General features: G+C 39.8%; 1 protein-coding gene across 1 annotated transcript; it reads left to right on the forward strand.

Moving 5' to 3' along the window:
• Nucleotides 1-4,238: 4,238 nt before the first annotated feature.
• Nucleotides 4,239-15,320, forward strand: rnf217 (ring finger protein 217). Its single transcript, XM_067572081.1, has 7 exons — nucleotides 4,239-5,391; nucleotides 9,495-9,716; nucleotides 10,651-10,815; nucleotides 11,633-11,730; nucleotides 12,188-12,291; nucleotides 13,236-13,307; nucleotides 14,064-15,320. The coding sequence occupies exons 1-7, from the start codon at nucleotides 4,339-4,341 to the stop codon at nucleotides 14,141-14,143; spliced, it is 1,794 nt and encodes a 597-aa protein (XP_067428182.1). The 5' UTR covers nucleotides 4,239-4,338; the 3' UTR covers nucleotides 14,144-15,320.

A 15,320-nucleotide genomic window follows, 5' to 3' on the forward strand; every position in this document is an offset into this window, starting at 1 on the left:
GTTCTGAAGTTGTATTGAGAGTTACAAGATCTACTAAAATCTAATGATTCTATCCTGAAACTTTACAGTTAGGACAGAATTAAAGAATTACATTTATTAATAAGGTACTGAGTAAATGTGTTAATAATATGGAAAAACTATAAGTATCCTATGTTTGGCAAGATTTTCACAAATTTGCATTTCATTAGAGGAATGCAGCATCTTGAGTTTCATCGAAAATATTTTGACCAAGATGTTGAAGTGTTCAATAAGTTAAAGCCTCTGAAAACTTTATTTCAAATCTCAAGTATTCCGCTGTAATCTTAAATATTCATGACTAAATAAGTAACAAAGTTAAAGTTTGGGTGGAAAAAACATCTCATCTTATCCTAACTGTGTGGGTGTGGTTAGATCAGATTTGATTGATAGGCAACCCAACTGTCATTACGTTTTGATTCAAATGTTACTTAATCTTGATGATGATGTCAGTAGTATGTAGCATCATACTTCAGCAAAGGCAGAAGTTTCTCAGTTGAAATAAGCAAAACTTACTTCAGCAGAAAATGTTGCATTACTGAATTATCCCATTATTTATTAAAGAAGCTGAATGAGAAAATACGTTTTCGGGGCCTTTAAATATTGTCATTGGTTCTTGTACACTTGGTAGTTTAATATGGGGACATATTACAACAGGCTGTAAAATGTAAAGTATGATATGATTAATTATATGGAGGACCCAGGACAGAACCCTGAGGTACTCCACAGCTCAGCTCAGCTGCCTTAAGTAGCAGATAACCACTCATTTTAGACATTAAAGAAAAATATCTTTAGTTCCTACAAATCATCTAACAAACTGAAACTGTATTTTTCCCTTAATTTAATTCAACATTAACTTCAGGGAAATAAGGCTGTCGCAGCAGAGAAAGTTATATCATAGGAGCATTTAAAGAATGCAATAATACATAATCATAATCCATTAAGCAACTTTTCATAGTGCTAGTTTGTCAATGCAGGAATACAACATTACTAATAACATTATATGTACTAATATATAATGTTACTAACTGTCAAACAAAAATATCCAAACCTTCTCTGTGGCTCTGGGTTGATCTGTTAACGTTCACCACTGACTTGAACCATCTATGTTGATTTAACTCCTTCTCTTTTTAGGACGGTTTTCCCACCGGTGACTGACTGTACATAAACTAGACAGTTGGGAATAAAGTAGACAGTGGAGAAGGAAAGTCTATATTGTGTCCTCTGTTCTCTGACACGTTTCAGACATTTTTTCTACATTTCATGACCTCAGATTTGTGTATGTATATTTGTATATGAGTTGGAAAAAGTTAGATTACTCATGCAAAAGACGGAAACTAAGAATTTTAAGTTACATTTCATTTTGCATGACTTCAACTCACAAAAAATAAGCATAAAAAAGGGATAACAGTACTTCCAAACAGCAAAATGAGTAAAGAACAGTACTAAGGAAAAAAAGTTTTCTGCATGAGTGAATATCCCAGCAGCTATGGTCTCATCTAACTTAGAAATTCCTTCACTTCAGAAAGGAAAAAAAAACATCTACATTATGCATGTGCGTGGCAAAGTATTCACAGTCTTGAGTTATTTCTTTTGGGGCTCAGGTGTCTTTCTTGTTCAGCCAAGTGTTTTCCAGTATTTCAGTTCTGAAGAAAAATCCACTTTCTAAAATTTCTGAAATGAAGCCAGACGGGTTAACCATTGAAACAAGATTCTTAAAAGACAGCTGAGGGCAACATTCAAAACCTGATCACTTTCTCTTTATGGCTGGTCAGCTCTCACATCCTGACCAGCCATAATACACTCAGTGTTTCTCCTTAACTTACAGAGAGAGAGAGAGAGAGAGTCATTGCCAGGAAGCACTTATACCTGTGGTGAGAAAATATAGCATCAGTAATCCATAACAGGGTGGTATTCTGACATCCTCATCTAGTGCTCAAAGCTAAATTCAGTGTTTAAATCCTTGAGAATGGTGTTAAAGTAAAACATGAAACATTTTACCAATTAAGGCTCTTCAGAGATTTGGAAAATCCCTCTTTGTAGATGCATTAGAGTCAGTTTCAGATGGAGTAAATGCTCAAGGTTGAGAGTAGTTTTATTATTTATTTGTAGCCTGTGCAGCATCCCAACTTTTATGACCTATTTTGTGAGGAACAGCGCACTCCTGAAAGCATCTGATAGCTTTTCCGGCTTTATGTAATAAGCTGAGGCTCGCACTTGTAAAGGCCTTTAATATTGTTGGCATTCTCCATTAAAACCAATTGGGCACAGCTGGGACAGGCAAACTAATTACGGCGTGGCTTGTGCCCTATGGCATTAATGAGGAATTGTAACAGAGCTAACAACTCATTTTACAGCCGCCCCAGTTAAGTTTGTTTGAAAGTTGTGCCAACAGCGCCAAACTAAAAGTGTGTCTGTCTAAATTACTTTCATCCTCCAGTGTTCAAGTGTTACTTTCTCTGTTGAAATGAGATGAGCTCCGGTTAAGGGGTGGGGTGGTGGGTTTATGAAGATGAGAATCGTGAGAGTGATGCAATGAAAAGTAATCAGTCCACAACCTTTCATATATAGCCTGGATCTAGCCAGCTCCCACTAATGCCACTGGTAATGATAATAATTGTAAAAGCACAATATGATTCAGTATTTATAGCGTATAAAGAAATGTCCCTCTAATGAATGAGCACTACTGCAGCCAACAGGGATTCAATGGCACTTCCTCAGTCTGCTGGGGGAGACCATGAGATGTGGTTGAAAGGTCTAGCAAAAGCTAGTAAGTTGTACAAAGCTGGTAAAACACTTTGTGAGCTCTGTAATTGTACTGTAGTACTATTCTGCAACATTGGAAATCAGTGATAGTGCATATATGTTTGGAAGCCAGGGTTGGATTACCACACCAGGGGTCCCAAGGCAAAAGTCAGCTGTTCGCCCTCTAATCAAACCCCTTGTCAGTTTGATTGTAATATTAATAAATGCATTTTTTTAGAATATGCACTTGGCAAGCATCATGTCACCTGAAATATTAGGTAAAGGCATTAAAACTAGATTTTGCAGGATAATGCAGGAGTCACCTTAAGGCCTGAATCATTCCAGTTTACATTAGTGGTGCATATTACTTTGCAATTAATCAAAAATACCTAAATGTTTTGCCATGCAGTAAACCTGTTGAGGACCCCTGAAGGTTTGGGGCTCAGGGTGGTTGCTTGAACCTACATCAACATACATCATTTATACACAACTCTACCGTCCAATGACCACTAGAACTGTTTCTCTTTTCACAGCTAGAACTGGTTGTGCTAGAAGTCTTGTTACAAGTGACTAATATAGCCTTATATATATTAGAGAAGTGGTTTCCAACTGTTTTTTGTCATTACTTGTGGCAGGTTATGGCTTTAGTATGGAGAACTATGAGCAGTTCAACTAAAGAGAGATTTTTCCTTCTCAGAATATTTAATTTCAAGGATTATGAGAGGGCTGAAGAGGAAGGATCCAGGAAAAATGAAGACAAACATATAAGGACAGTTGGAAAAAAATGTGTTTGTACAGCAGAATTGTTTTCTTTTTAATCTCTTTAAAGGATATGTTTACTTTTTTAAAAGTGTATCTTGATACAGTACTCATGCCAATACAATAAGTGCACTGAAGGAGTTATGGGTCAATGTAATGATTCTTCCTGTCCATACCGGCCATGAAATCTCTTCAGAATGCAAGTCCAACATGAGTGATTGGGAACAAAATCCACAATAAATTGGTGTAAAAATGCATTTTAAAGTTTAGCTGAGGATAACATGAGGCTTCAGCAATGTGAGGTAGACAAATCAAGTGATTATTCTCCAAAGTTACAGTCTGTTTAGTACAAAATTAATCTGTGTTTCCATGGACAATCTTTCATTGCTGAACTGTGCAAGATATCCATTTGATTTGTCCAACTCACACTGTTGAATATTAGCTTTGGTTGAACTTATTAAGGCATTTTTGCACAGAATTTGTGCCCCATCACTTCCTTTAAAAATGCATACAAAAAACATGAAGAAAAGGAGCAATACAAACGACCATAAGCTCAATATAAACACATGGGCATGTGGATATTGTTTTAAGACACACTTGAAAATCCTTTAATTGTCGTGTGACCTCTGAGATTTATTTTAAGAGCTAAGCACACATGCCAGCCTCCACCACTAGGCTTCCCATCGGCCTATCGCTGCGTCCCCTGCATGCTGACGTCAGACGCGGAAGCGCCGAGCTGCCTGCTTTGTTTTGTTTTGGTGGTTGAGCTGCTGGATCAGAGACAGAGGGGCAGGAGTCCGGGAGAGAACCGCTCGCTAAATGGGGAGAGCCAAATCGGTGATGGAAGATGACGGACCAATAGCTGACGCCTGTAAAATGCCGAGTTTTATCAGCACTTTCGAAGAGGGGAGGGTGAAATTGTCCCGCAACCTGCCGACAGAAACTTCCTTCACGGAAGGTAAAGTTGAGCGGTCGGTGCGAGATTTGAACCGTCGTGTCAGCAGATCAAACTCGCTGCTTTCTCTGGACGGAGGAGAGAGGGAGCCACAGGAGGAGGAGGACGAGGACGAGGAGGAGGAGGAGGAGGAGGAAGAAGAGGAGGAGGAGGAGGAGAGGGATGCGGAGGGCAACAACAACAACAACTGCAACAGCGTTGGAGGAGGAGGAGGAGGAGGAGAGAGGAGGAGGTCGAGCGCTGTCGAGATTCTGAGGAGGAATTTCGGAGTTTCTAAATCCCCTTCTCTCTGTTTGAGTACAAACAGTCGGATGCAGTGCGGCGCCGAGCATGAAAGTCACGAAAGAAACGTTAACAACGGCGTCACAAACGGCCATGGAACTGAATGTGGCGAGTGTCACAACTCGGACCGAGAGACGACGGGCGAAGCGGTGACTAAAAACGAGCCAACCTTGAACGAGTCAACGACTTCTGATGTTGAAGGAGTTGAATCCGTTGCCGTTTCAGGTCATTGCCGTCATACGTGTGACAGCGGCAGCTACGCAGTAAGTTTAGACGAGTCTTTTAATGTCAAAGAGCACGTTTATTGCACTGTTTACTGCATCGCTAACGACAGCCGCCGACAAGACGTTGAAATCTCAGACGGATACGATGAAACTGTCACACCTGACGCCCAGGAAAGGGAGCTGGAGACGGGGCAGGATGCCGGGTCGAGTCCCGAACTGGTGCTCTACACGCTGGATGACTTGGTGGATCCTTTCGGGGTTATGGCCCACCGGTTGTCCGCGGAGCAGGCCGGCGCAGAGACTGCGATGCCAAGCTGCCGGGTGTGCCTGGAATCGAAAACAATCACACCCTTGCCCTGCTGCAGGAAGGCCGTGTGTGATGAGTGCTTGAAACTCTACGTCACCTCCCAGGTTGGTAGGAGGGAGTGTGAGCAAAGAAGGGGGTATTATTATCAGGATTATATTATTACAGCTCAGCAGGGTGGTCCACAGTGTCCCAGAATCAACCAGGAATGCACCACTGCATGTTCACCCCACCAGCAGCTAGTTTAGCACAGTGTGACCTCACATGTTTCAGATTTTTCACAAAAAAAATCTAGATGAAGGTTCAAACTGGGCACATCTCTCTCCTGCTGTTGTTGTTACTTTAAATCACAAAAGTCCCAGTTTTAGGGGATTATAAAAATGTCACAACATCTGCAGGTCTTCTCATGAGATCACAACTGTTTTTTTGTTGTTGTTGGTTTTTTTTTTTTGTGAATCTGGGTCACTGACACGTTCTGCACTAAACTAAAATAGGTCCCGGGCAGGAATGTTCTTCACAGTAGCTTACTTTGTGAGCTGTTTGGCTTATTCAGCAATAATCTCCTTTTCTTACACACTAAAGAACAGCCTACAGTACAGAACGACAAATATAAAAATGATGAGGATGTGATTTCTTGCTTGGATCTGTACCAAACCAGCATGTTTCCTAATGTTTGGAGAAGATGATTTTTAGGCCACAGCATCTCTGTAGCACCAAGAAGCTTAATATACAATGGTATGTTGTAACACATTTTAACTTAATCAAAAAATTACAGTTCCTGGATATTGCACTTGGCCATATTGCGATTTCAATAATATTTCGATTAATTGTTCAGCCCTGATGGATGTAATGACTAAGTGTGTAAAGGCAAATAATAGAACAGCTATAACAGTCTGGTAGGTTCAGAAAATTATATCACTTTACTGTAATGCAGCCTTAAAAACCAGAAAAAGACAAAACTTATGACATGTCAAGATATTAGGATATCCAGAATCTAAGATGATATCTAGTCTCATATGACAATATTGATATAATATCGATATATTGCCCAGCCCTAGCCTGCAGTCTTATTTACGTAAGATTAATGGATGATCTCATCCTTACCTTTTTCACATTAAAGTGTTTTTTACTCATCCAAAGTGAGGATCTATAGGTGAGGGATCTTGTATGTTGTACAGACACCTTCTGAGGCAAATTTTCTGATTTTGGGCTCTAAAAATATAAAGTAACTGACTTAAAATACATGTATTCTGTTATGTATTATTCATCTTGTTTGTTCAGTCTGTGTTGCAGACTTGGTATGCTTTTGTATTCACTCTTCCTCATCAGTTTAAGATTCCCTACACTTCCCAGAATACCTTTCTTTGGCTGTGGTTGCAATGCATTTTGGGCTAATTAGTTTACAGGAGAGCCACTTACCATCTTCTTCTACAGTGGACCTGCATGTCTGAATGTTGTTGCTCATTAACTCCGATGAGGAAATGAAGAATAGACAGACATAACTTTTAACTTCCGTTAATCAGCGTAGCTCCCGCGGAGACTTGGTTCCTGTCAGCATTCTTCTGGTCATTATCCCAGTTTTAATTAACCTGTGAGATGCCCCCAATATCCTACCAGTCGAGTAAAAGTTGCAGCTTTTGTTGCTGTTGCTACCGTAGCAATCATCTGCTGTAATCTGTTTTGATGATACTGTTTTTATCAGCCAACCAGAACCTCTGCTACTCTTTTTTTTTTATCTGCAGTTATCTTGCTTTGATAACAAGGCATGAATAATCATACAAACACAGACACAAGCAGACTCTCTGATAAGCGCACTGAGAAGGAGATAAGGGTCATATAAACTATCCTGCGCAGGTGGATTTTTTTTTTTTTTTACCGTCAATTCACTGTGAATGTATTTTAGCACACATGCAGCCTAGGTGATAACCCTCAAGCGTTATTTCAGAGAGATCGGAGCACATGGTCGTAGTGCAAGGCTGTTGGATTGCCTTTGCTTACGGGCACTTGGGCAGTGATAACAGGCAGGGTAGATAATGTATTTTCAGCCTCACTGCAGTAGGAAGCTGCGGCTTCCCTACCTCACAATCATGTTCTGTTTTACTCCAAGGCTAACAACACCTCATTGTGCACAAGTGTCAGATTCTTGTAAATGCACGCTCTGTTATAATGTTTATACAACGTTATAATGGAAATGACAGTGAAAATGCAGAACCCACAATACAAACACACCACACAAGGGGACACGTGCATGTGCGTATTTGAGAGAGAGAGAGAGAGAGAGTGTGAGTGTGTGATAGTGCCAGCAGTGGTAACCTGTCCAACCAGTCTGGCAGTGGTCTCACATCACAGTGTGACCGCGCTGTTGTGGCAACAACACTATTACACATCAGTATACATTTTCATAATCACGTAATAGGCTTTTTAGTCTGTGTATGCACGCATGTGTGTGTGTGTGTGTGCTCGTGCTGCAGGGAGATGTTGGGTGTAACTCCAGCTGAGGTCGATGCTATTGTTCTTTGCTTTCTGCCTGCCATCATTTCACACACACACACACACACACACACACACACACCTGCAAAATGCTCCGGTGTCTTATCATGTGTCAGTACAACTGGTCTCACTGGCTTTGATGGACTGAAAGAAAGTATGAAATGAGGAAGGAAATAGAGAGGAAAAGATGCCCTGGGAGGAAAAAAGATAGCTGGGTGGAGAAAAGGAAAAAAGAGGTGAAGGTCAACTTAGTGTCTGTCTAATCGTACCTGTGATACTTACTGTATCATAGATAAGATTAGATGAGATCTGAATACACACACACTTGTATTGTTTCGAGTTTTATAGATCCAGATGTAAAAAAAAAAAAAAATCATTCTCTTGAAACAAAGTAACGCGCAAATGAGAGACTATAAAACATACATGTCAGTTTTTTAAAGTGATTATGAAATAGTGCACACTATAGTGAGAGAATCACTTCTATCTGGTGCAGAGCTGCAACGATTAGTTGATTAATCAATCAGTTGATTGACAGAAAATTGGCAACTATTTTGATAATCAAATCATTTTCGTAATTTTTTTGGGTCGATATGCCAAAATATGTGTTTCATTTCAGCTTCTCAAATGTGATGATTTAATACGATATGACTTAATTGTCAGCTTTGTCATTTATTACAGTAAACTGATTAGCTTTCAAAATAAGACATCTAAAGACATCAGCTTTGACGCTCTGAAATTATAACAGGCATTTTTCACTATTTTCTGACATTACAAATACGATCAACAAAATAATTGGCAGATTAATAAATAATGAAAATAATCGTTGGATGCAGACCTAATGTGGTGTGCAGGTAATAAAACGTCAAGCCCTGACAGTAGAAAACCACTGTGTCAAAATATGTTTTATATTTATTTTTAAGGCTGCAAAAACATTATAATTTTCAAATCCATTGGTTGATTATTCTATTAAATGTCAAAAAATAGTAAACAGTGACCTCCCTAAGTTCCCAGAGCCCAATGTGACATCTTCAAATTTTTTTTAAATTAACGTAGCAGTGCAAAACCTAAAGATACTCAATATACAATTATATAAAAAAAGCAAAAAAAAGGAGAATGTTTGACCTTTATTTGCTTAATAAGTCACTTAAACAATACATTCAAATCAATAATAAAAAAATATTTTTCTGTCAATCAAGTAATCAACTAATCATTTCAGATCTGTTGTTTTTCTCCTTTCAGATACGTAACAAGTCGATCATTTATTTTTAAAATGTGCGTTCTTCCCCTCGAGGCTTTGTAAAAGTCTGTGATGGGATACTTAGTGTTTGATTCAGTGGCCAGTTGCTGCCACTCACTCACTCACTCTGGACTAATGTGTGTGTTATAATACATATTAACTTCCACTCTCCCCAGACCTCCTTCAGCCTTCCATTCATTTTACCTTCACTCCCTCTCTACTCTGGTAAATTATTAACCATTTCCCATCAGTGGTGGGAATATTTAGATTTGATCCAGAGTTGCTTTCTGTGCTGTTCTTAGTGTTACTTTTTCTATTCCATAAAGGATACTGAAGCTTAAAAACCTTGAACAAAATTATAATATCCACTGTCTTATTGTACACTTTTTAAAAATGTGCATGATATTATTTTCCATGCAGGCTATTAACAAAATTAAGAAACTCTCGTAAGTCGCTGTATCACCTGTCTGTGATGTCTCCCAGGTGCGAGTGGCCAAGGCTTACATCAGCTGTCCGATCCCAGAGTGCAGCGGCTCCCTGGAGGAGGGAGTGGTGGTTTCCCATTTAGCCAGCGAAGACGTGGCGAAATATCGTTACTTTTTGGAGCTGAGTCAGCTGGACTCGAGCACCAAGCCCTGCCCCCAGTGCAGCGAGTTCACCTCTCTGAAGAAGCACAACCCCAACCGTTCCGAGCAAAAGTACAAGGTAACATGACAACACGTTACTGCAACACAACTCAACTCAGTTTTTATTTATATAACATCTTTCATACAAAGCAGCAGGATTGAAACAACACAGACAGAAATAAATAAAAGCAAAATAGTCAAATAGGTAAATAAAATTTTTCAAGACTAAAAATGATTAAAGTGTTGAAAATAGATAAATAAGTCAATAAAATAAAATAAACACCAGGCAAATTCCAGCAGGTTTCCATGGTGATTTGCAAATGAATTGCCTTTTTTTGATTTGTACAACTGTATCTAACGAGAATCTTAATATATCGTTAAAATCGTCAACGAGGTTATCAACTAAGCCAGTGGTGGATGGAGGGAAAGTATTCACCAGATTTAAAAATCTATCCATAACTCGATTGTTTATGTTTTGTTTCAACAACAACATGTCTCTGGACATTTGATGTTAGAAAGAATGATGTTAGAAAAGACACAAAAAATGATCAGAAACGGGGACTTTAGCAGTAGAGGAAATATCAACATCAATACCCCTTAGTAATAACTACGTCCAGTGTATTTCCATGAATGTGGGTGGAACTCTGTACATGCTGAACAAGAGTGAGACAAGCAACAAGATCCAGGAAATCCAAAGCCCTCGAATCATTGTGGTCATTGACATGAAAATGAAAACCATTACTGGCAAGAACAATGGACATAAAATCATAAAACTCAGATAAGAAGTCGATGTCGTGTTTGGGAGGCTGATACACAGCCACAGTGAGTACAGGCTGGTGTGCTTTGATAATCATTGCTAAGTATTAAAATGTTAGAAAATTGCCAAAAGAGAACACAGAGTGCAGGTAAAACTACTTTATTTTACACACTTCCCTCCAACTGCACACTTGCTGCAATTTTTTATACATATATTAACTTAAGTATGTGTCTACTGTCTTCTCTCCCTATTGTAGATCCAGTGTAGCAATTGCCAGTTTGTGTGGTGCTTTAAATGCCACGCACCCTGGCACAACGGGCTCAAATGCCGCGACTACAGAAAAGGAGACAAGCTGCTACGAAACTGGGCGAGCGTCATCGAGCACGGACAAAGAAATGCCCAGAAATGCCCGCAGTGCAGGGTAAGAACCGAGAGAGAACAGTTTGTTAGAAGAAACAAGGTATTACAATATTGTTTTTTCACCGCAGAGAACAACAGTGAAAGTAGGTAAGCGAGTGGAAATGGAAAAGGGAGTGAGTCGAGTGATGGAGGTGAATGAATCGATGACGGCTAAAAAAAAAAAAAAACGTGAGAGCAGAGACTGATGACGGATGGAGAGCTGCAGAAAACTAGATGGACTCACAGATTTTTAAGTGCATGTGAATCAGCAGAGCAGAGGATGCACAGACAGTCAACGTATTAGCAAAAAAAAAAAAAAAAAAAAATGATGATGATGCCATATCTTTAAACTCGCTGGCATCTCTCTCACAGTCATAAAACAAGTCTTATCTTAAAGTCTCATTACGACGAAGTTAGTTACACAATATCTAATTTGACTGTCAGAAGATAACTAAAGGAATTAAGCAAATTACCGGTATATGGGACCTGTTTCCACTTCCCATCTGAGTCTCTGAGTTTCTGCTCTGGAAGGAGGGAGAGGAGGATCGTGTCGGACTGTGAAGCCAACAAATTGGTGTCATGCTGAGTTGAGCTGGAAAAGAGGCTGAGAGCAGCTGAACTTAATGCCCAGTTTATAGTGAGACCGCTCACCGCTCCAGCGGCCGAATAGTAAAGACCCATGAACTGTGCTGCTGCCGTGCTGCGCGTTAGTTTCTGAACCAGATGCTTGAAAGAACGTTAAACTTTTGTGATAATGCGTGTTGCTTTTTTGTCAGTGCGGTGTGTAGTATGTGGGGGAGGATAACTGTTTCTCTTTTTGTGTGTGTGTGTGTGTGTAGATCCACATTCAGCGCACAGAGGGATGTGACCACATGACCTGTACGCAGTGTAACACTAACTTCTGTTACCGCTGTGGAGAGCGCTACAGACACCTAAGGTAAGAATATTTAACTTTTTTTTTTTCTGACTGCCTTGTTCAACCATCTCTGTTCTGTTCTTGTTTCATCTTAAAGTCACAGCATAACAGAAGTCAGACAGAAGTGTTTTAGCTTCTGTTCTGTTCTGTGTGACGTTACATCAAATCATTCAGATTTGATTGGACCGCTAAAAACGGGTGTGGCTTAGCAGATACAGTGCAATAGATGTAATGGATGAGATGTAGGGATTAGGTAGTCGACCAGAAGTCACATTTGATTGGATACGGCTCAAGATGAGTCATCAAACATTTGGAAACATTTTTATGTGTAGAGAAAAGAGAGATTTTGATGTAAAAATACTTGTTTGTTGTTTTTTTTTTTAACATATATTTTTTTCATAGAACAAGAGATAACTGAACCCAGAGACACAGGATCAAAACTGTTTCTTTAAATCTTTAAACTTTTCTCTGTTGTCAGGTTTTTCGGGGACCATACGTCCAACCTCAGCGTTTTTGGCTGCAAGTACCGCTATCTACCAGATAAACCGCATCTGAGACGGCTAATTAGAGGGTCTGTCTGTGGTAAGTAGCTGTGTGTGCTGGAAGGAGAATGCCGACTCTTTGACTAAGGGAATAAAATGAAAATCACCACTTTAACCTCAATTAATCAGGGGATATTGAACTCCCTCCTCTCTTTCAGGACTATTGAGTTCTACATTAATACGGCTACATATGGAGTGGTTTAGTGTTTCAAGTAAAAGCCTAATTCAGTGAGGTCTGGGAGTTATTTGGCGTCAAGCTGTTGTTGGTGATAAACAGTTTATCTCTCTGGCGTTCCCATTTTCTCCTCACTGTTGAGAAGGGAAAAAAAAAGAGTCGTGTCTTATCTGCGACGGATCTGAATTTACCTCTTGATATCCTTGAAAGATGAGTCGAACACATCCAACCTCTTTACTGGCAGAGGCCACTGAGGAAAAAAAAAGCTTTATAATGACAAGCATCACGTATGAGATCATGTCAGTTTCACGGTAATTATTCATTCAACAGTTAACAAACGTGTGCACTAACATGCCTCCAGGAGGGTTGAACTCTCTCTCTCTGATAGATTTGTTTGACTGCGCTCACCATGACAGCTACAGCGAGTTTGATCAGCGGGGTGCCTGTTGAACTGAGAGCTAATTTGTCCGCTAACAAGAACAATTTAGCCATTACGGCTCTCATCTCTATTTCCATGACATGGACTGTCAGCGGCGCTGATTTTGCATGTAATAAGGGACATTTTACTGTAGATGGAGTTGATAATTTCCCCCCCTAAAAATCTGCTCTGGATTCAGTTACTTTTTACAGCCATAATTATGCAGCTTTGAACAAACATTTGAAATTTTCTGCAGGGATGAATTTAAATAAAATATAACAAAACACATAAAATTTGAACTCATGTATATTCTGTTTCATCTGAAAAGGGAACATTAAATCGTTATGAATGATCATTGCTCTCTTCCTTTGCTTTCTCTCTTTCTCTGCAGCCACTAAGGTGCTGATAGCTCCGGTGGTCATTTTGCTGGTCGTGGTGCTCGGAGCCCTGGCGCTGGTGATAGGTAACATAATTATACACATGAGCACACATGCACATTAATCAAAGTGAAACTGCGGTAAACAGAAAAATGGTTTAGCTCTATTACAGATGTTATACAGATATTTCCTTCCACACAGCTTTACTGTGTATATAAAAAATAATAACTACACCGCACACATGCCTTTTATATTAGTCGGCCTCAGAAGAAGTTATATTTAGAGTTACCCGCATCTCCACGTGTCATGTGAAACAAGTCAACTTGTTTTAAAATGCCACAGCTGTAGATCCAGATCGTCACTCTCTGGGTGACTGACTTTTTTACTTCCTGGAACTACATTTACCAGTAATACCAACCAACTGGAAACTCTCTGAGCAGCCTGGCAGGCAGTATTGTGAACCGCTGATGCCTCCGCCGAACTGTAATTAGCGCTAATCTCTTTCCCGTGTCTGTATGTCTGACAGATGATCCGCTGCAGGCTAACATGCCGTGATAGCAGATTCATATTTATTTTCTTCGTTAATAGAATCAGCGCTGTGCTGTTGTGTCTCTCCATTCCTCTTTTTTTTTTTTCCGGTTCAATAAATGTTTCTGTTTTCAAGTGCTCTATAAGATGGAATAATTAAATAATCAGAGCTTAGCATTAACGGGCGATTCAAGATTTCAAATGTACATTAAAGGGTAGTTTAGTAACATTATGAGTCTCATTATAGAAACAAGGATATTTTTGCTTTAATCCATCTTGTCCTCCCACACACTTCCTGCCTTCCTTGTCTGCAGGTTTGGTAGTTTTCCCGGTCTACTATGTGTGTAAGAGGAGGAAGAAGCAGCGCACCCAGGGCTCCGGACGCTGGATCTGAAACCTGTCCTGCACTTCATCCAGACCACACACACACACACACACACACACACACACAGACACACACACACACATATACACACAGAGCTCCAAAAGACAACACCCACATCTCCTCAGGGACGCACACGCCAGCCTGAGTCATCGCAGAAGTCTGAGACAAACATCAGAAAATGAACACTGGCAATTAGTGAAGACCTTTCAGGGTTAATAAAGCGAGACCTGGACGATCACACGTCATCGCGTCAAGAATATTTTTATCTCATGGGACCACTGCTGCACAAGGAATGCTTCATTAGGCCAACTCTTGTCCCCGGACACATTACATTCGCAGTTTTTTTTCCTCTCTTCTTTCATACTCGACACACATTTCACAACAGCTTGTCTTTGAGGAGAACAAATCAAACACAGGTAATAGATGGATATACAGTTTGGTTTTGGTTTTGGCTTTTGATGTTTGACAGTACTGGATACTAAATTATGAAGGCAGCACAAAAATTCCTCAAACACTTGACTGTGGGAAGAGTGAGGAGGGAAAAAAAAGATTGGAGGATCTCGCAGATGAATAATGCGGGAACATGTGAGGTTGTTTATATCTTCCTTACTTAACTTTTGCAAAAGCTTCCAGCAGTCATTTGTGCTTCGGTGAGCAAGGAAAAAAAAAAAAAAAAAGTGCGAGATGGAAACCAAATTTGGAACAAGCCATTATGGATAAAGGAGTTCTCACAGATGCGGAAAGGAGCTGGACGTTGAATTTCTTTGCATATTGGAAACTCGCATTTGCAATTTGAGTCTTTGACAAGCACACACACCATAGAAAATAATATCAAAGGAGTAAACGTGGAAGGAGGATACTTACTATTTATACTATTATGCTGGATAATGTTGACTCTGCCTGATCTCAAGTTCTTGCTAGAAGGTTTGAAAGTCCCCCCCCCGACTGGTTTTTTAGAAACCGCATTCACCTAATGGAAGTAGATTTTTTTTTTTAGCAAGCTTGTATTGTTTTCTGTTGTCTTCCATCAAGACCTCCTATCTGTCTGTCTCCTTTTCTTTATGTCCCTCCTGTCTGCCTGGCTGAGCTAATTGCACACTCACCTCCTCTCTGCTATGCTCACATAGTGTATGCCAGCATCTGCATCATCAAAAAAGAAAAAAAAAAAAAAAAAAAAAAAAGCTGC

This window comes from Thunnus thynnus, chromosome 18 (genome assembly GCF_963924715.1).
Source record: "Thunnus thynnus chromosome 18, fThuThy2.1, whole genome shotgun sequence".
NCBI lineage: Eukaryota > Metazoa > Chordata > Actinopteri > Scombriformes > Scombridae > Thunnus > Thunnus thynnus.